Source organism: Lynx canadensis, chromosome D1 (genome assembly GCF_007474595.2).
Source record: "Lynx canadensis isolate LIC74 chromosome D1, mLynCan4.pri.v2, whole genome shotgun sequence".
NCBI lineage: Eukaryota > Metazoa > Chordata > Mammalia > Carnivora > Felidae > Lynx > Lynx canadensis.
The window spans coordinates 57,833,490-57,853,826 of record NC_044312.2 but is presented as its reverse complement, the minus strand read 5'-3'; the positions used below and the strand labels follow the sequence as shown (position 1 = coordinate 57,853,826).

The 20,337-nt window shown below is 37.3% G+C and overlaps 1 protein-coding gene across 3 annotated transcripts in view; it reads left to right on the top strand.

Moving 5' to 3' along the window:
- The window catches only part of PPME1 (protein phosphatase methylesterase 1), a 90,959-nt gene that overhangs the window by 58,158 nt on the left and 12,464 nt on the right, over nt 1–20,337 (top strand). For all 3 annotated transcript variants that reach the window (XM_030331151.1, XM_030331152.1, XM_030331153.1), the window contains 4 exons: nt 4,751–4,905; nt 5,778–5,868; nt 10,935–11,000; nt 14,187–14,310. In XM_030331151.1, coding sequence (XP_030187011.1) covers nt 4,751–4,905; nt 5,778–5,868; nt 10,935–11,000; nt 14,187–14,310 — 436 coding nt within the window. The remainder of the gene's footprint in view (nt 1–4,750; nt 4,906–5,777; nt 5,869–10,934; nt 11,001–14,186; nt 14,311–20,337) is intronic.

Sequence of the window (20,337 nt, the reverse complement as noted above, 5' to 3'; positions counted from 1 at the left end):
CCCCTGCTCGTGCTCGCTCGCTCGCTCTCTCAAAAGTAAAGCACACTAAAAAAATTTTTTAAAAAGAAGAATTAGTGATACCCTGGGCCTCAAAGTACAAGATGACTATAGTATGTACAGTAGCCTCAAACATGGCCACTCATCAGATTTACCTAATAAGTGATTGAAATACAGATGATATGACCTTACCCCAGACCTACTGAATTAGTGCTTCTACTGGGGGGATCTGGACATTTATTTATATTTTGATAAAGCTCTGTAAAGAAATCTAATGCAGCCAGTCCTGTGACTGGTGTTTGGGAACCACTGACCTATATTGTAAACAGGATTCTTCCAACTACCCGGCTTTAATACATGGTCTCTCAAGTATTTGATCAACTTCGGCCAAAAATATCTTGTCCCTTCTTACTTTAGCAACTTTAATTCAAGAGTAAACTGTGTTACCTTCAGAAATGAAACTCATGTGGTCATAGTTTTATTGTTACAGCAGATACTGTTTGTGTGCTATCTGCCAGACTTTATTAAGTGTAAATTAAGCACCTATTAAGAATAAGTAATTTATTAAGTTATTTATTTTAATTATCTACATTATTAATTCTGTAGTGTACATATTATCCTTTTTTCTTGTTTTACCCAATGAGTATACTAACTCAGATTAAATGACTAACTGTATGAGGTCACACAGTTAATAGACCAGAATTGTGATCATTCAACTATTGTGCTTGGCAGAGAGAGAGAAAAATAACAATATATGGTACCATTCCATTCAGTGACCATATGCCTAAGAAACCATGAGAAGGGAGCTAAGAATCTGTTCTCTCAGTTGTTCCTAATGCCTTTGTAATATGAGAACAATAAAGCCCAAGATAATCAAGTATGTTGGTGATACCTATTGAAAGATTCGTGAACAATTTTTAAGGTTTCCTGACTGTTGACAAAAAAGTGAAATCCATCATCTAAGTCGCCAGGTTGCCAAAGGGTTATGATGACTTGGATGATGTCCTACAGGAATTTGAAGAATTAATTGAGGGAGGACCTGAAGGATACATTGCCTAATAATGTATCAGTCTGAGACAATCAGGAAAGAAAAATCACAGTAATTTAAACAGGGAAAGTTTAGTATAAAGACTTATTAACTATAATAGGGGATTGGAGTAATGAAGAATTGGCTAATAAGAAATAACGAGAACAGGGGCGCCTGGGTGGCTTAGTTGGTTGAGCATCCAACTCTTGATTTCTGCTCAGGTCATGACCTTAGGGTTGTGGGATCAAGCTCCACATCTGCATCTGGCTCTGCACTGAGCATGGAGCCTGCTTAAGATTCTCTCTCCCCACCTCTGTCTCTGCTCTCATGCTGGCTCTCTTTAAAAAAAAAAAAAAAAAAAAAAAGTAGTAAAGAGAACACTGAAGAATATACGCTTAATTAACTTGATTGTGGGAGTCATTTCACAGTATACTCATATATCAAATCATCACATTGTACACTTTAAATATATTATAATTTTATCGGTTATACCTCAGTAAAGCTGGAATACTTTTCAAGAAAAAGGAAGAATAGCAGATATAAGAAGCAGAGAACTATCACCTTGGGCTGACAGAGAACACTAATGGAAGAGGTTGAGATTTAGACCCTGTTGTAGAGGGCATGACTGTGGCTTACTAAAGACAGAGAAGTCATTTGGATGCCACTTTGGCAGAACTGGCCAGATACCTGCCCTCTAAGGTGCAGGGGAAGCTGTTCACAGGGAGGTATCTCACCAGAGGCACTCTGCAACAAAAATATCGGGAATGGTTCCAAAGATCTGCTATATAACATGGTGCCTATACTTAATAATGACATAATCGTGTACTTAAAAAGTTTGTTAGGAGGGTAAATATCATGTTAAGTGTTCTTATCTCGTGCACACACACACACACACACACACAAACACACCCACACACAAAGGAACTTTTGGAAGTGTTTATTACCTTAATCATAGTGATGGTAACACAAGTGTATACATATATCCCAACTTACCAAATTATATACATTAATTATTTGCCATTTTTATGTACCAATTTTATCTTAATAAGACTAGGGAAAAATTGGGCCTGGGGGGATGGTGTGCCAGAGAAGCCACCTGTGCTGCAGGATTTGGGCACTGGGGAAGCTGTGTGTGCTATATAGTGCTTACCATGCTACATGAACTAGGAGCAAAACCCTTTCTGCAGTGTCTCTCCTGCACCCTCTACTGATAAAGTTTAACATTATGCCAGCTGGAAAGGAAAAATATTTAAAGGCCTCAGATCCAATTTTGGAGAACATGCAAGGAAGGATGAATTGGAGCTGAGAGTTGCCAGTTGATAACTGGCAAGAAAGGTAAAAAGGAAATAGATGACTAAAACCATCCAGCATAGTTGAAGATGATTACCAAGAACCAGAAGAGCTAATAAGTTAGATTATTGTTGAAATAGTCAAAGCAATAAAACATTTATATGATTTCTGAATTCAGTCACTCTGAAACAAAAATCTCAAAATGGGTATATTTAATGGACAATTAATGTAATTTTCAAGTAGTACTGACAGCATGATTTTTCCCTTGTGTATCAACTTATCTCAACCGTACATAAAATGTAATTCCCCTGAAAGTAGAAGAACCAAGAATTGGTTCAGGTTGCTCTGATACTCTTTTTCTTTTATGTCTGTTGCTTCTCAGGAAATGAACCCATTATTGATAAGTATGATAGAATCTCCTTTTAAAGCATCTACTTAAATTGTGGCATATCTAGTTACAGCTAGTTTTGTAGATAACATCTGCTTCTTCATCTTTGTTTTATTTTTCTGGAACTTCAGAACATGTCTCAAGGCACTAATCTTGGTAGTTTGGCTAACTTCAATAAGAATAAATTTCTCCTTGTAGTAGATGATCAGTAACCACCTTTTACCTGGATGAAATACACTTTTGCTAAGCTTAGATGCAGTATGGAGTTGCTTTGTTTCAGACCTTGTCCACCTTCATCACAGAACCCCTGCAACTAGGTTACTGAGTATTTTAGGGAGACCTGGACTTAGATAATCTTCTGTAGCATCCGTTTATTTTATTATAGTTGTTACCAACCAAAAGTTTTAACTTTAACTCCAAAGGAATATTTTTAAACTATTTTTTTTCACTTATAAAGTTGGGGGCCTCCTTGTATGCCATTCAGATTATCTGCAGGTGCTACAGCTACCCTATTCACATCTGTAATTGTTTTATGAGATTAAAAAAATTTTTTTTAATGTTTATTCATTTTTGAGAGACACAGAGTACAAGCAGAGGAAGGCAGAGAGAGAGGAAGACACAGAATCTGAAGCAGGCTCCAGCTCCGAGCTGTCAGCACGGAGCCTGATGCGGGGCTCGAACCATGAACTGAGAGATCATGACCAGAGCCTAAGTCGGACGCTTAACTGACTGAGCCACCCAGGTGCCCTGTTTTATGAGATTTTTAAGATTAATTTCTTATGAGGGGCACCTGGGTGGTTCAGTCAGTTAGGCATCTGACTCTTGGCTTCTCCTCAGGTCATGATCTCACAGTTTCATGAGTTTGAGCCCTATGTTGGGCTCTGTGCTGGTGGTGTGGAGCCTGCTTGGGATTTCTGTCTCTGCCCCTTCCCAACTCATGCTGTGTCTATCTCTCTCAAAATAAATAAATAAACTTTAACAAAAAGATTAATTCATAGCATTTACTTTTTCCATTCTAAATACTTTGGAGATCATATTCGGAAGGCTGTGTTTCCTATATCCACATCTGCTCTATTTGGCTAACACTGTATGGGTGCTTGAGGTATATAATAACACCCAGCAACACAAAACTGTCTTTTGAAGTTAACTGACTCAGCCACTCCCAGAAGACAGTAGAGCCAGTGGTCTCTGAAAACATACCATACCTACCTATTGCTGTAGCAAAGAGGGCCTATATGCAAATTAAACCCAGGTTCCTACTTCAGTTCTCATTTTCAGAGCTTTAAGGTTTGACTTTGTTAACCGATCCACTCAATTAAAAACGAAGACAGAAGTCAATAAAAATTAGCTCTGAACATCTTTCTGGTTTCTCAGAACATTGTACTTACATTTATGTTCATATTTCAAGCAACTTACTTGACAAATTATAAGTAACAATTAACCTTTGGATAGCATTTATACTTTTCAAAGTAGTTTTCATTCACTGTTTCAGTTAATCTCAAATAGTAAATTATGTGTGTATATATATATATATATATACACACACACACATATATATTTAGTAAATCATATTCTTATCTTCATCTTATAGGTATAACTGCCTGAGAGATTAAATAACTAATTCAAGTCCACATAATAAAAAATAAAGTAGGGCTGCAATTCATCTTGTGGCTCTAAACTTTACTACGTTAGAATGCTTAATAAAATTGTTTTCTGTTTTATAGTTGGGGAAATTTAGGCATAGAGCACTTAAATTATTTGTCCAGAGTTTCAAGCTTACATTTAAAATAAAGGTATATGAAAATCAAAAAACTTGGGTTCTTGGTCCTGTTTATTAGAAGAGCTAAATGTGTGGCTACATGAATAGATACGGGGGGGTGGGGGCAGGGGCATGCTAAGAGATTGACATATGTATATTTTCAAGATGGCCCAGTAGACCTTTACAGTCTTAGCACTGTTAGTTGCAGACTAAACAAAGGAATTAGGAAAGAAAACGATTTTTAGTGTTGTCAGAGAGCATTCCCAGCTTTGTTTCCTTCTCTTTGCAGGGATGTTGGCAATGTGGTTGAAGCCATGTATGGGGACCTCCCTCCTCCAATTATGCTGATTGGACATAGTATGGGTGGAGCTATTGCAGTCCACACAGCATCATCTAACCTAGTGCCAAGCCTCCTGGGTCTCTGTATGATCGATGTTGTAGAAGGTAAGTTTTCTTAGTACTGACTAAATCAAAATCTTTGATTTATAAGAGATCCATGGTAGATTATTATCACCTTATTTTAATTTATTGATCTCTACTCATCTTGAACTATGTCCCTCTGTCTTTATATCATTTTTTCTGTTACTTTGTGGCAAAGGCATTCTGAGTATTTTTTAATTGACATACAAATTTTATTAGTTTCAGTTGTATGACATAATGATTCAATATGTGTATGTATTATGAAATGATCACCACAGTATGTGTAGTTAACATCCATCACCACACATAATAAATTATTTTTCTTGTGATGAGCACTTTTAAGATCTACTGTCTTAGCAACTTTCAAATACACAATATATATTATTAACTGTAGTCACTATACTGTACATTATATCCTGAAGACTTTTTTATTTTATAACTGGAAGTTTGTACCTTTTGACACCTTCACCCATTGCACCCGTACCCTATATTATATGGTCATTTCCCATGTCATTGAAAACTCTTTGTAAGTGTCTTTTAGGGCTACATAATGTTTCAATTGTATGTATGTCCCATAATTATATTTAATGTTAAAAAGAAGCTGCCATGTCTTTTATGACCCAGCCTCAGAAGTCATACGATTGCTTATACAAGTCAGCCCCTATTCAGTATAAGACTACACAAGGGAGTGAATATCAAGAGGCAAAAATCACTGGAGGCCATCTTCGAAACTTGCTATCACATCAATCTCTGAATTTTTTTAAGCTGCATCTTTTTTCCCCAAAACATCACTGAATTCTGCCATCATTGAGGGCAGATATACACAGTTGGCCCAGTAAATGTAAATGCTTAGAATATGTTAAGTGCTGTGGTTAAAGTATTTGTTTAACATCTAGGTACAGCCATGGATGCACTTAATAGCATGCAGAATTTCTTACGTGGTCGTCCTAAAACCTTCAAGTCTCTAGAGAATGCCATTGAATGGAGGTAACCCACAAATCTATATTGTCTATATTTTGAATGTTAGATTCTAACTGTCCTTTTTCATCAGCTCAGGCACCAAGTTCAAAAGAATAGTTCAGTTTCCAAGCCTTATCTTTATTAAAATATCACGTGTGGAAACATTTATGTAAAGTGCAGAATTATTTTTTTTTTTAATTTTTTTTTTCAACGTTTATTTATTTTTGGGACAGAGAGAGACAGAGCATGAAGGGGGGAGGGGCAGAGAGAGAGGGAGACACAGAATTGGAAACAGGCTCCAGGCTCTGAGCCATCAGCCCAGAGCCTGATGCGGGGCTCGAACTCACGGAGCACGAGATCGTGACCTGGCTGAAGTCGGACGCTTAACCGACTGCGCCACCCAGGCGCCCCAGAATTATTTTTAATATTTTAAATGTTTCACACTTGGCCCAGTTGTCTAAAATCCATCCTTTTTCTAATACACTATAGTACCTCCTACAATTTTAATAATTATGGATTATCTCCTGTCTAGCTATCTCCATTTCTGAGGTAAGAGTTTGGACTAAATGAGACTTTAAGGCCTTTTCTACTTCTGATGCTTCATGTTCTGGATTCACTTTCTGTGTTCCAGAGAAAATGGTGGAGAAACAGAGGATGGGCATAGGTTCCTTTCTCAGTTTTTATTTGGGTTTGGGTAAATAAAAACCCTTTGGGTAAATAGTTTTCATAAAAATCACTGAATTGGCTATGACTTCCACTAAAGTAAAGGCTGTTTTGTCATTAATTTATTCATTAATTCAATCATTTGATTAAATATTTATTAAACACTTTGTGCTAAAGGGTGAAATTTCAGAAATGAGTAAAACACTGCCCCTCCCCCAAGGAAATCAATCTTAGGATAAAAAACTTTAGTATCCTCTCTTCCTACCTCTTCTTCAAAATCCATCTCTAGTTCCTTTCCCAGAACCCTTCTCTAACTCCTCCAAACCACTCAGATTACTCCCTCAGTTAAATTGCTAAAGACCTCTGTCTATATTGTACTGTTTACCTCTTAAGTCTCCCCGAAAGGATATGCTTATATTGTTAATTTTCATTCCTGTCTTAAGATTCTTCCTACATCAGAAGGGCAGAAGTTATCCTCTATTTCTTTTATAGCATATATAGCATACAGCATACTGCTGGCTGCCTTGGCAGGCAGAACATATCTGTTCATTGAATCAAAGAGATCAGCTGGAAATTAAGGACCTGGTAAATGTATCTGAGGTAGTTTTTCTAAGACAGAAGGTCTCATGCCAAATATGGCTTGCCAAAATGATGTTTGTGTTTGATGAGGTTGCTTCTATCTCTCCTTGCTCACACTACTGAGGTGCAGGATTCCTGTTCCCTCATCAACACCAAAGATCTCTCCATCTTTGGCAGCCACAGCATTTCAGAATGAAATTGCTGCCAGTTCAGCATGTATCTGAGGCACCCTGCCTTCTTCCCCAGGAGCAAACAGTGAGAAAATTATTCCAAATAACTTTTTTTTTAATTTTTTTAAAAAATGTTTATTTATTTTGAGAGAGGGAGAATGAGCCAGCATGGGGAGGGGCAGAGAGAGAGGGAGAGAATTCCAAGCAGGCTGCACGCTATCAGCACAAAGACTGATGTGGGGCTTGGTCTCAAAGACCATGAGATTGAACCATGAGATCAAGAGTCAGACACTTAACTGCCTGAGCCCTCCAGGGACCCCCCACCAAATAACTTTTTAAATTTATTCAGTAAACTTTGGTTTTTTAGTCCCTAAGATGTGTTACTTACTACCTGATTAAGAACTGGAGATGAATCAGACTTAGTTCCTATCATCCAAAAACTGGGAATACAAACAAGTAAATATTTAAACACAGTACAGTGAAGGAAGCACAAAGTTATAGAAGATAGGTACTTAATCCAGCATGAGGGTATTGGTGGATCTTTTCTTAAAAGAGAAAAGGTGGCTCAGTTGGTTAAGCCTCCGATTTTTTATTTCAACTTAGATCATGATCTCACAGTTTGTGAGTTCAAGCCCCATGTCAGGTTCTGTGCTGACAGCTTGGAGCCTGCTTGGGATTCTCTCTGTTCCTCTCCCTCTGCCCCTTCCTCGCTCGTGCACTCTCTTTCTCTCAAGATAAATAAACTTTAAAAAGAGATAGGGTCTTGATTCTAGTGGCAGATGTGGGATAGGATGAGGGTTCTGTTTGTTGTATGTTAAAATGTTCTGCGTTGTATAAGAGCCACTGATTTTTAGATCCCACTTCTTGAACCTGAGAATCAGAAAGAATACTATGAAGTATTTCATAATTTTGTACTCGGCTGGATATCTGAATCAAGTTTATGACTCATAGTTATTGTGGATATTCCAGGTTTTAAAAAAGATGTTGAAATACAAAGCCAACCTGTTTAATTCAGTAAAGATTTAAATCAAAGTGAATTCCCACTTCTGCTTTCTTGGTCATCCTAATGAGAGACAGTAGGTCATAGTCATTAGAAGCCTAGGCTTTAAAAGTTGGACAGATAAGGATTTACACTTTGGTTTCATCACTCTGGCTGCTCTGAGGAAAACACTAGGGGAAGGGAAAGGGATGGGTGTGATAATGGAAGTGGGAAATTGATTAGTAGTATAGGAGAGTAATGATGGTAAGCATAGACTAGGATGACAACAGAGGAAGTAATATGTCATATTTGGAATGTATTTTGAAGATACAACTGACAGGAATGCCTTACAGATCGGATGTCAGGAGAGAAATGAGGGGTGGGGGTAGGAAGAGGCACAGCATTCAAGGATAACTTTTAGATTTTTAGTCCAAGCAATCAGGTGAATGGTGGAGACAAAGAGAAGTAGATTTGGGAGCAGGTAAAGGGTCAGGGAATCAGGATTTTTGTTTGGATAAACTGAAATGGTTATTATACCTCTAAGCAGAAATGTCAAGTAGTTACTGGTCTATACTAGTTAGAAGAGGCTGAGTTAGAGATAAACTGGAGAATCATTATTACATAGATAATATTTAAAGCCAAAAGATTGAATGCAGTCATCTAGGGATTTGATATTGATAAAAAAATTCCAAGAACTGAGCCTTGGGAAACTCCACAGTATTTAGAGCTTGGGAAGAAGAGAAAGATCCAACAAAGGAAACTGAAAAGTCACAGTTGGTGAGATAGAAGGAAAACTAAAGGAGTATAGCAAGTGTTTATAGAAGGAGGGAGAGAGCATCTGTGTCACATGCTGAGAGATCAGTTAAGATGAGGACTAAAAAATGACCATTAAAATTGACCTGAGGGGCGCCTGGGTGGCTCAGTCGGTTGAGCGTCCGACTTCAACTCAGGTCATGATCTCGCAGTTTGTTAGTTCGAGCCCCACGTTGGGCTCTGTACTGACAGCTCAGAGCCTGGAGCCTGTTTCAGATTCTGTGTCTCCCTCTCTCTCTGCCCCTGCTCAGCTCATGCTCTGTCTCTCTCTCTCTCTGTCAAAAATAAACATTAAAAAAAAATTTTTTTTTAATTGGCATGAGTAAAGGTGACCTTGACAAAGACAATCACAGAAAATAAGTAGGCGATAACCCCCCCTCCAAATATATGTTTGAGGATATTAGTTGGGGAAAGGATAGGAGATGAGAAAATGGAGAAAGCAAGTAAGATAACTTATTTTTTAGGATAACTTTTGGGAAGTTTTGTTGTCTAGAAGAGCAGAAAAATGGGATGGTATCTAGTAGTAAATGTGGGGTTGAGAATGTTTTTAAAAGATGTTTTATAATATCAGCTAGAGAAAAAAATGATGACACATAGGATAATAATTTATAGCAAGAAGAGATGCAAACTAGTTCCTAAGGTTGGCCTTGAGTAGGGACAGAGGTGTTTCATATATTAAACAGTCATCAAGGGAGAGTATGTGATTTATAAATACTGGTAGATTTGTAGATTCTGTAGGTTCAGTTGGTGGATGGAAAATTCAGTTGGTGGATCTGTTGGTGGATAGAAAAATGAATAGTTCTGATCACATCTATCATTAAAATAGGAAGCAAGGTCTTTATCTAAAGGGGTTGCCCTTTAAAATTTTACATGATTTTTTAAGATAAAAAATTAGATTTAAAAAAATGCATTCTGATTGCCTGCTTCAGGTAGTGTTTCCAGTTCCCCCTGGGACATGAAGCTGCTTTGCTTGGCCCTTAGTCATATGTAGGTAGATAACTGAGAGGCCTAATCTATTAAAATAGTATCTAAGCTTCTGAATTCTATATCATAGCATGCAAGGCCCTCTAAGAACTCATCTCTGCCCACCTATCCCTTTCTCCTATTCACACTCCTCCTTTGCTTCCCCTGCTTCTCCTTGCACTCTGTCCTCATCCTACTGACTTTTCCACATCACAGTGCCTTTGTTCATAATGTGCCCTCTGTCTGTAATGCTCTGCCCATCCCCCCCCCCTTTTTTTAGAGAGAGAGAGAGAGAGAGAGAGAGAGAGCAAGCTTGAGCTGGGGAAAGGGGGAGAAGGAGAAAGAGAATCTTAAGCAGGCTCCACGCTCAGTGCAGAGCCTAACACAGGGCTCTATCCTATGACCCTGAGATCACGACCTGAGCTGAAACCAAGAGCCGGACACTGAACCAACAGAGCCACCCAGGCTCCCATTTTTAAATTTTATTTGAGAGAGAGAGCGCGAGACCATCCTCTTTTATCTTCCACTGAACTTCTTTTCTCCTCAGTTTAGGCAGGACATTTTGGGGAGCTTTCTTTAATGTCTTCATTCAGAATCAAGTGATTCCGTTGAACCTTGCCTTTGTTATACTGAAACTATCTGTGTTTCTTTCTCCCCCCTGCTTCTTGAACATAGGCCTGGCACATAGTATCCTCCTGGTAAATATTTGCAGAACTGAAATGACTTGAATGTCTTTTACCTAATTTTTACTACTTGGCTTATAGCCATAATAACCAGGTAGGAAGTAGTGGTTATCTCCATAGTAAGCTATATTGGCAAACACAACTTTGTAGTAGGTTCCACAGAATCTGCAGAATTATTCGTTTGACCCTAGTGACGTGATAAAATGGTTGCTGAATAACCTCTTTCCCTTCTCACTTTTCTAGTGTGAAGAGTGGTCAGATTCGAAATTTGGAGTCGGCCCGTGTCTCCATGGTTGGCCAAGTCAAACAGTAGGTCTTATTTTTTCCCTATTGGGCTCTTTAGAGACTGAAACATGGTGAGAGAATTACAGATTGCTTTTTGTTATACACCTGTCCTACCATCCTGAATGCCTTTATTATTTTAGATAATTTTGACAAATGAGCTCAGCTGGGCTAGCGGCATAGCTTTTCTTTCTTTACTTTTTTTTTTTTTTTTTTTTTTTTGGAAGAAATCCCAAAGCCTATATAATACAGGACTACCATATTATTGTAACTCTGGGTGTTAAAAGGTGAAAAATCCCAGAGAATGGATATTAAAAATTAAGTGTCCATTCTAGTGCTAGAAGTGATCATTTTATTCTGGTAATAATCTCCTTCTTAGCCAAACCTGATTGTGAGGAAATTACAGTATAAAAGCTTTAGCATAACCTGAGTGAAAGCCAGATTCTAAGGCTAAGCTAAGAATATTTAGCCCAGTTGATCTTCTTGGATAGGGTTACATGAGTCCTGGGTATTGCTATGTAGTCAGAAAATGAACTTTAGATGAATTGAGAAAATGTTGCCCAAGGGAACAACAGGGAGCACAGGAGTTGATGAAAATGATAATGGTATTATTGAATGCCTGCTATTTGCTGGGTACAAGGTATTTTATATACACCTTCTCATTTTTAAGACCTTATGCAAATTTTCAAATATATAAAAGTAGAATAATACAATGGACCCCAATGTACATAATGCCTATTTTCAACAGTTACTCATGGCCAGTCTTTTTTCATCTGTGCCCCTGTTTATTTACCCTAAGCACAACATTTTTTGAAATATATTCCAATGGTAAGGACACTTTAAACACAATCACAGTACCATTATCACACCTAAAAAAATAAATAGTTCCTTAATATCATCAAATGTCTATTCAGTATTCATGTTTCTGATTGTCTCACAAATAATTTTCTTACAGTTCAAGTCAGAATTACAATAAAGTGATATGTATCAATTGACTATATCTCTTAAGTATCTTTTAATTTAGTTTCCACTTTTGTCTCATTTTTTTTCCTTGAGATTTATTTGTTGAAGAAACCTGGTTGTTTGCCCTGTAGAATTTTCCACAATCTGGATTTGCTGATTGATTCCTGAAGGTGTAATTTAATATGTTCTCTCTTCCCTGTATTATTATTTTTTTAATTTTTATTATTTTTTTATTTCAAGAGAGATAGCGAGCAAGTGGGGGAAGGGCAGAGAGAGAGAGACAGAATCCCAAGCAGGCCCACACTGTCAGCACAGAGCCCTATGAGGGTCTCAAAAACCATGAGATCATGTTCTGAGCCGAAATCAAATTAAGAGTCAGACCCCAGAGTCAGATGTTTAACCAATTGAGCCACCCAGGCACCCCAAGTTTTTGGTTTTTGGGTTTGTTTGTTTGTTTGTTTGTGTTTTTTGTTTTTTTTTTTTTTTTTTTTTGTGCCCTGTATTGTTTGTAAATAGTTAGATCCAGAGATTTGGTTAGGTTCAGCTTTATTTATTGTTATTTTGGCTTTTTGTTTGTGAGAATACATACTGCCAATAGGAAGCATGTAATGTCTGGTTATCTCCTTTTTTTGAGTGTTGGTAACCATTGATGACCATTATGTGGATTCAGTAACTCATTTGCACTATCTCATTTAGTCTTTATAGTACCTCTTTAAGATAAGTATTGTTTTATAGATGAGAAAATAGAAGTTCAGAAAGGTAAAGTAGTTTTCCCCGGATCACACAGCTAGTGAATAACAGCTCAAATTCAGTCTCCTGTGTATTTGACTTCAAGCCCTATATTATGGATTTTATGCCTAAAAATGCAATTTGAGTAGTAATATCTGACAGACACATGCAGTATTCAAATAAGCTGTGAGACTGCCCACTTTTTAATGCCTAAATATTTTAAGATCTGACTTGTTTAAGTAGTGATGAAGCATTTCATGAGGAAGTTATATGGCTTGTGTTCAGGTAGTTCAGTGATTGTAAAATTTTACTTAATATGTAAATTTAAGTGTTTTCTCTTAATATGTAAACTTGTGTATATAGTGTATGTTTTAATTGTCACATAGATATCAGATGGAACCTTCCTGCCCTTCTTGATCTATGTGAAATTCCCTTGAACCTCCTAATCCATAGCTTGGAAATGTAAAGTACATATTGTTTCTTTGTTATACTACTTTGACCCTAGATGTGAAATTTGACACCTCAAGTCCCATAGAAAACCCCCCCACTTGACAAAATATTTTATGAACATACACTTTACTGAGATTGGTAGAGGAGACAGGGAAGGACAAGTGATAACTGTTAAGAATCCACCACTGAAGTTTCAGTGGCCCTTCAGTTTATCCACCTCTTTTTATCTCATTGTCTCTTCTCTTCTCCCTTCACTCTCCCTTATCAAGTACAAAATAACAGATTCTTCTTTATCATGCAGAACAGACCTTAGCACTAGCTGCTACCTAGGCTCTTGGGATTTTTACCTTTAATATTGTCAGTGTACTTTTTCCAACAAGTTCTTTCTAAAAGGAATTATGGTACCATCTGGTCATATAATAATAATTTTTCTACCTAATTATATAACAGACATTGTTTTTTAGAGGAAAAACAACAGTAATTGGTTGGATCATATGTTCTAATCTCCAAGGTTCAGCTGTCCATGGTTATTGTAATTGCCAGTTTCTATTAGCCAATTAAAAGTGGGGGCCTTTTACCATTCTGTTTGAGACTTGTTCTATTATAAACAGGGTACAGTAGAAAAGTACCATGCTGTCATGTTAATTGGGTCTGGATTTGCCTCTCAGCCTCATGTACTAATGAGCCAGGTGATCTTGGACAATTTTTTTTTTTTTTTAACTTTTCAGGGCTACCTCATAGGATTGTTATGAGAATTATATAAGATAATACCAGTAAAACTGTTGCCACCATGACTCAAGGAATGGTTACTCCCTTCTGTGGGTCAGTATTGGTGCAAGAACTGGAAACCAGCCCTCAGAGTATAGTCCTACATTGGCCATGACCTTCCATAGCCCTGGCCTACTTCTATACATTTTAAAATGCACATGTTTCACATCCTCCTTCTCCCAGAAGCATGGTCAATTTTAACTGACATTTGATTGTAAAAGACCATAAGTATCAGTATCTCTGAGATAATTTGTATATAATAGAGAGATATATGATAACACTTTCTAAAAAAAAAAAACCTAGGTGTGAAGGAATTACAAGTCCAGAAGGCTCAAAATCTATAGTGGAAGGAATCATAGAGGAAGAAGAAGAAGACGAAGAAGGAAGTGAGTCAGTAAACAAGAGGAAAAAGGAGGATGACATGGAGGTGAGTGAAAGCCGGCATTCTTGGAAGGATGGAGTATGGAATGGTTCAGAGTGTGTGGGGGTAGGGAAGGGGAGGTGACGTGTCCTTTTTTTTGCCATTGGATATTTTAGGGGGCGAAGATGTTATAGATATTTAGGTTAACTATAGGATATAAGGCACCATTGATAGCTCTGACAAATTGGAACATAAAACTTCACAGTATATACCCTCCCCTCAAACAGCTTGCTTTCTCATCAGGCTCTTTCTCACCTCATTACTTCTGTTCCTGAGGTTTATCTCATTTCCTACTAGTCTATGCTAAGCCCATTAGATCTTACTTATCTTTCAAGGTATATCTCTTAAGGGATGTTTTCTGACCTCATTTTATATCAGTCCCTCTCCAGTATAGCACTGAGAGTCTGTATGACATAACTTAGCACTCTTTTTTGAAGTCATGGCTGAGTTATAGAATTGTTTTTCATAAACTACATTCAGAGATACTATGGTCTCTTGTAGTCATCTCTAGAATGCGTAATCAATGTCCTCTAATTTCACGAGAATTTGTCTCCCAACAAAAATAACCTGTGTATTTTAAGCACAGGATCTGATGTTCTATATGAATTTCCTTATTATTTAGCTTGGAGTTGTGTGCATAGCAAATGTCCTGTGAGTACTTGTTGAGCACTTGATTTGAGGATAATAGTGGGAAAGAGTACTTTTTTTCTTGGAAATGGTTGGTGAGCATGAGCAGCAGACTTTCTGGGATGGATTATAAACATTTTACTAATGGCAAATAATGGAATTGGTATACACCACATATTCCTTTACATTTGGAGATGCTACTGTTAGCAAGGAGGAGAGTACATTGACCCTTGAACAACATGGGAGTTAGGGACACTGACCCCCACACTGTCAAATCCAAGTATAACTACTAACTACCCAAAAACTTAATTACCAATAACCTACTATTAACCAGAAGCCTTACCAATAATATAAACAGTTAATTAGTACATAATTTGTATATTTATATGTATCAAATACTGTATTCTTACAATAAAGTAAGCTAGACAAAAGAAAATGTTATTAAGAAAATCATGAAGAAGAAAAATTACATTTACAGTACTGTACTGTTTTCAGTGAAAAAAATCTGCGTATAAGTGGACCTGCACAGTCCAAACCTATATTGTTCAAGCATCAACTGTATGTTCATCAAACAGTATTTTTAATTTAATGAGGTTCTTTCTGTCATCCTTAAGATCAATAAATAATTTGTTGTACCTCTTTGGAGTTTACAAAAACATAAATAATGCATGACTAATTTGCCTTCCCTACACTGTGTGAGGTGAGGGGAGCTCTTTTCTCCCATGTTAACAGTTAGAAACTGAGACTCAGAGGGGCGCCTGGGTGGCTCAGTCGGTTAAGCGGCCGACTTCAGCTCAGGTCATGATCTCGCGGTCCGTGAGTTCGAGCCCCGCGTCGGGCTCTGTGCTGACAGCTCAGAGCCTGGAGCCTGTTTCAGATTCTGTGTCTCCCTCTCTCTGACCCTCCCCTGTTCATGCTCTGTCTCTCTCTGTCTCAAAAATAAATAAACGTTAAAAAAAAAAAATTAAAAAAAAAAAAAGAAACTGAGACTCAGAGATGAAGAGACTTGCCCAAGGTAATCGAGTAATATTTAGTAGATTTGAGACTCTGATACAAACTGCCAATTACTTTTTGTCTTTTATGTGCTGCAAGCTATACTAAGTGCATCACATTTATCGTCCCGAGTTCTCGTTTTAGCTCTGCATTATAGATATTATCACTGTTTTTTATAAGTCAGGTACAGATACTTGCCTACAGTCACATATAAATGTTAGCACTAAAACACATCCAGATCCTCTGATTTTTAACTCCAGCTCATTTTTTCTTTGCAGTTTTTTATAAGCCCAGTTATATGCAGTTTAATAAACTCCAGCATTTTTATTAGGAGGGCAGACTGAGACACATGAGGCAATAAGAAGTATAGCTAAAACAATCTACACTTGAGGAAGGACACAAACCCCAAACAACAGAAACTGCTTATTGCAACTAGTAGATCTATAGATCCTGGAGATCTAATGCACAGCATAATAATTATAGGCAACAATACTATTTATTATAAGTTGCTAAGAGACTAGGTCTTAATTGTTCCCAGCACAAAAAAGAAATGATAATGTGACATGATAGAGCTGTTAGCTGTCACTGTGGTGTTACAGTATAGCAATATATAAATGTATCAGATCAACACATTGTACACCTTAAACCTACACAATGTTATATGTCAATTATATCTCAATAAAGAAAAATAAAATAAAATGATGGAGAAAATGTTAATAATGCAAATTAAACTTACTGACTACAACAGAAACCGTCACAACTTTTTTTTTTTAATATGAAGTTTATTGTCAAATTGGTTTCCATACAGCACCCAGTGCTCATCCCAACAGGTGCCCTCCTCAATGCTCATCACCCACCCTCCCCTCCCTCCCACACCCCATCGACCCTCAGTTTGTTCTCAGTTTTTAAGAGTCTCTTATGGTTTGCCTCCCACCCTCTCTAATCTTTTTTTTTTTCCTTCCCCTCCCCCATGGTCTTCTGTTAAGTTTCTCAGGATCCACATAGGAGTGAAAACATATGATGTCTGTCTTTCTCTGTATGACTTATTTCACTTAGCATAACACTCTCCAGTTCCATCCACGTTGCTACAAAAGGCCATATTTCATTCTTTATCATTACGTAGTATTCCATTGTGTATATAAACCACAATTTCTTTATCCATTCATCAGTTGATGGACATTTAGGCTCTTTCCATAATTTGGCTATTGTTGAAAGTGCTGCTATAAACATTGGGGTACGTGTGCCCCTATACATCAGCACTCCTGTATCCCTTGGGTAAATTCCTAGCAGTGCTATTGCTGGGTCATAGGGTAGATCTATTTTTAATTTTTTGAGGAACCTTCACACTGTTTTCCAGAGCGGCTGCACCAGTTTGCATTCCCACCAACAGTGCAAGAGGGTTCCTGTTTCTCCACATCCTCGCCAGCATCTGTAGTCTCCTCATTTGTTCATTTTGGCCACTCTGACTGGTGTGAGGTGATATCTCAGTGTGGTTTTGATTTGTATTTCCCTGATGAGGAGTGACGTTGAGCATCTTTTCATGTGCCTGTTGGCCATCTGGATGTCTTCTTTAGAGAAGTGTCTATTCATGTTTTCTGCCCATTTCTTCACTGGGTTATTTGTTTTTCTGGTGTGGAGTTTGGTGAGTTCTTTATAGGTTTTGGATACTAGCCTTTTATCAGATATGTCATTTGCAAATAACTTTTCCCATTCTGTTGGTTGCCTTTTAGTTTTGTTGATTGTTTCCTTTGCAGTGCCGAAGAAGCTTTTTATCTTCATGAGGTCCCAGTAGTTTATTTTTGCTTTTAATTCCCTTGCCTTTGGGGATGTGTCAAGTAAGAAATTGCTGTGGCTGAGGTCAGAGAGGTTTTTTCCTGCTTTCTCCTCTACGGTTTTGATGGTTTCCTGTCTCACATTCAGGTCCTTTATCCATTTTGAGTTTATTTTTGTGAATGGTGTAAGAAAGTGGTCTAGTTTCATTCTTCTGCATGTTGCTGTCCAGCTCTCCCAACACCATTTGTTAAAGAGACTGTCTTTTTTCCATTGGATATTCTTTCCTGCTTTGTCAAAGATTAGTTGGCAACAGTCACAACTTCTAAAGTATGGTAGCCAGGGGCCATTTAGAGCCCCTCTTAGGAGCATCTATGTTACAACATAATATAAAAAGTGGTGTTTGAAATGATCCTGAGACATACATAAGAGTTCTATTGCATCCATTTTGGTGTGTGAAAGAATACAAGGTATACATTGGTGGTGGAGGGTGATGTCTAATACAAAATGATTAAAATACGGAAAAGAAAAGGGAAACTTTAATTTTTGGTTCTTAAAGCAATAAACTTCAGTTATTCAGGTGGTATTCCTTTACGTGTAAATCTCTCTTTTTTTAAATTGTTTTATTGAGAGGTAACTCACCCAAAGTATACAATTCAGTGGTTTTTAGTAGAGTCTCAGAATTGTGCAACCATCCCAATCTAATTTTAGAACATTTTTCATCACTTGTAAAAGAAATGTCATACCTGTTCGCAGTTGCTTCCCATTTCTCCTCAACCTTCCCAGCCGTAGGCATCCACTAATCTACTTTGTGTCTCTTTAGATTTGCCTAATCTGGACATTTAATATAAATGGAATCAATAATATATACTCTTTTGTGACTGGCTTATTTTACCTTAGCATAATGTTTTCAAGGTTTATCCATGTTGTAGCATATATTAGAACTTCATTCCTGTTTATAGCTGAATAATACCACTTTGTATGGATAGACCACAGTTTTTATCCATTCATCAGTTGATGGACATTTGGATCGTTTTCACTTTTTTGTCTGTTATGAATAATGCTGGTATGAACAATGGTGTACAAGTTTTGGTGTGGACATAGGTTTTTATTTTTCTCGGGTATGCACCTACAAGTGAAATTGCTGGATGCTAACTTTGTGTTTAATCATTTGAGGAGTAGCCAGACTATCTTCCAAAATGCCTGCAGCACTTTATATTGCCACCACTAGTGTATGAGTTTTCTACATCCTTGTCAGCACTTGTAATATTGTCTCTCTTTTTGATTATAGCCATCCTAATGGGTATGAAGTGGTATCTTCTTGTGGTTTTGATTTACATTTTCCTGATGACTATTGATGTTGAACATCTTTTCATGGGCTTACTATCCATTTTCTCTCTGGAGAAATGTATAATCAGATCCTTTGCCCATTTTTTCAGTAGGGTATTTTATCTTTTTATTATTGAATAGTAGGAGTTCTTTATGTATCCTAGATACAAGTCCCTGATTTGCAGATATTTTGTCCTGTTACACAGATTGTCTTTTCATGTTCTTGATGATGTTCTTGGAAGTGCATAAGTTGGATTTTGAAGAAATTTATTTTATCTAGTTACTATTTTGTTGCACCATATCTAAGAAGGTTTTGCCTAGCCCAGGGTCACAAAGGTTTATGTGTATGTTTTCTTCTAAGAGTTTTCTAGTTTTAGCACTTATATTTAGGTCTATGATCCATTTTGAGTTAATTTTTGTGTATAGTATGACGTTGGGGGTGCAACTTCATTCTTTTGCATGTGGATGTCCAGCTGTCTCGGTATTGTTTGTTGGTAAGACCTCTCTTTCCCATTTACTTGTCTTGCATCCCTTGTTGGAAATCAAATGACCATAAATGCCAGGCTTTGTCTCTGGACTCTCAGTTCTGTTCCATTATATATATATATATGTCTATCCTTATAAGCAAGTGCACAGTCTTCATTATTGTAGCTTCGTAGTAAGTTTTGAAATCGGGAAGTATAAGTCTTCCAACTTTGTTCTTCTTTTTCAAGATTATTGAAATCCCATATTCTTAAGATTTTGGTGTTTTAATTACTTGTTGTATGCCAGACCATGTTCCTCTTGTTTTACATACATGAGTATTTTTAGTTCATCTTTACAACAATCCTTTGAGATTTTGTGTTGCCCACTTAATAACTAAGAAAACAGGCTTGGAGAAGTTAGGTAACTTTCCCAAGGGACCCACCATGAATTAGTTGATGGTGGAGCTGGGATTTGCATTAAGTCAGGTCTGACTGACCCAAAGCCTATCTTCTTAAGTTCTTTCCAAGTGAGGTGTTGAAAAATAATGCAAAGCCTGTGGTTGATGCCCTTGTGTGGAGAATCGCATCCTGCCCAGGTGAACATACCAGGAAAATTGGTAGCCAGCTTTCTGCTTCTCCTATCCAACAATTAGATCTCATTACATCGATTTGTTTTTTTTTTCTTTTTTTTTCTTCTTTCAAGTTTTTACTTAAATTCCAGTAGTTAACATACAGTGTAATATTAGTTTCAGGTGTAGAATTTAGTGATTCATCACTTACATATAATATAACATCCCATGCTCATCCCAAGTGCCTTCCTTCATATCTATCATGCATTTAACCCATCCCT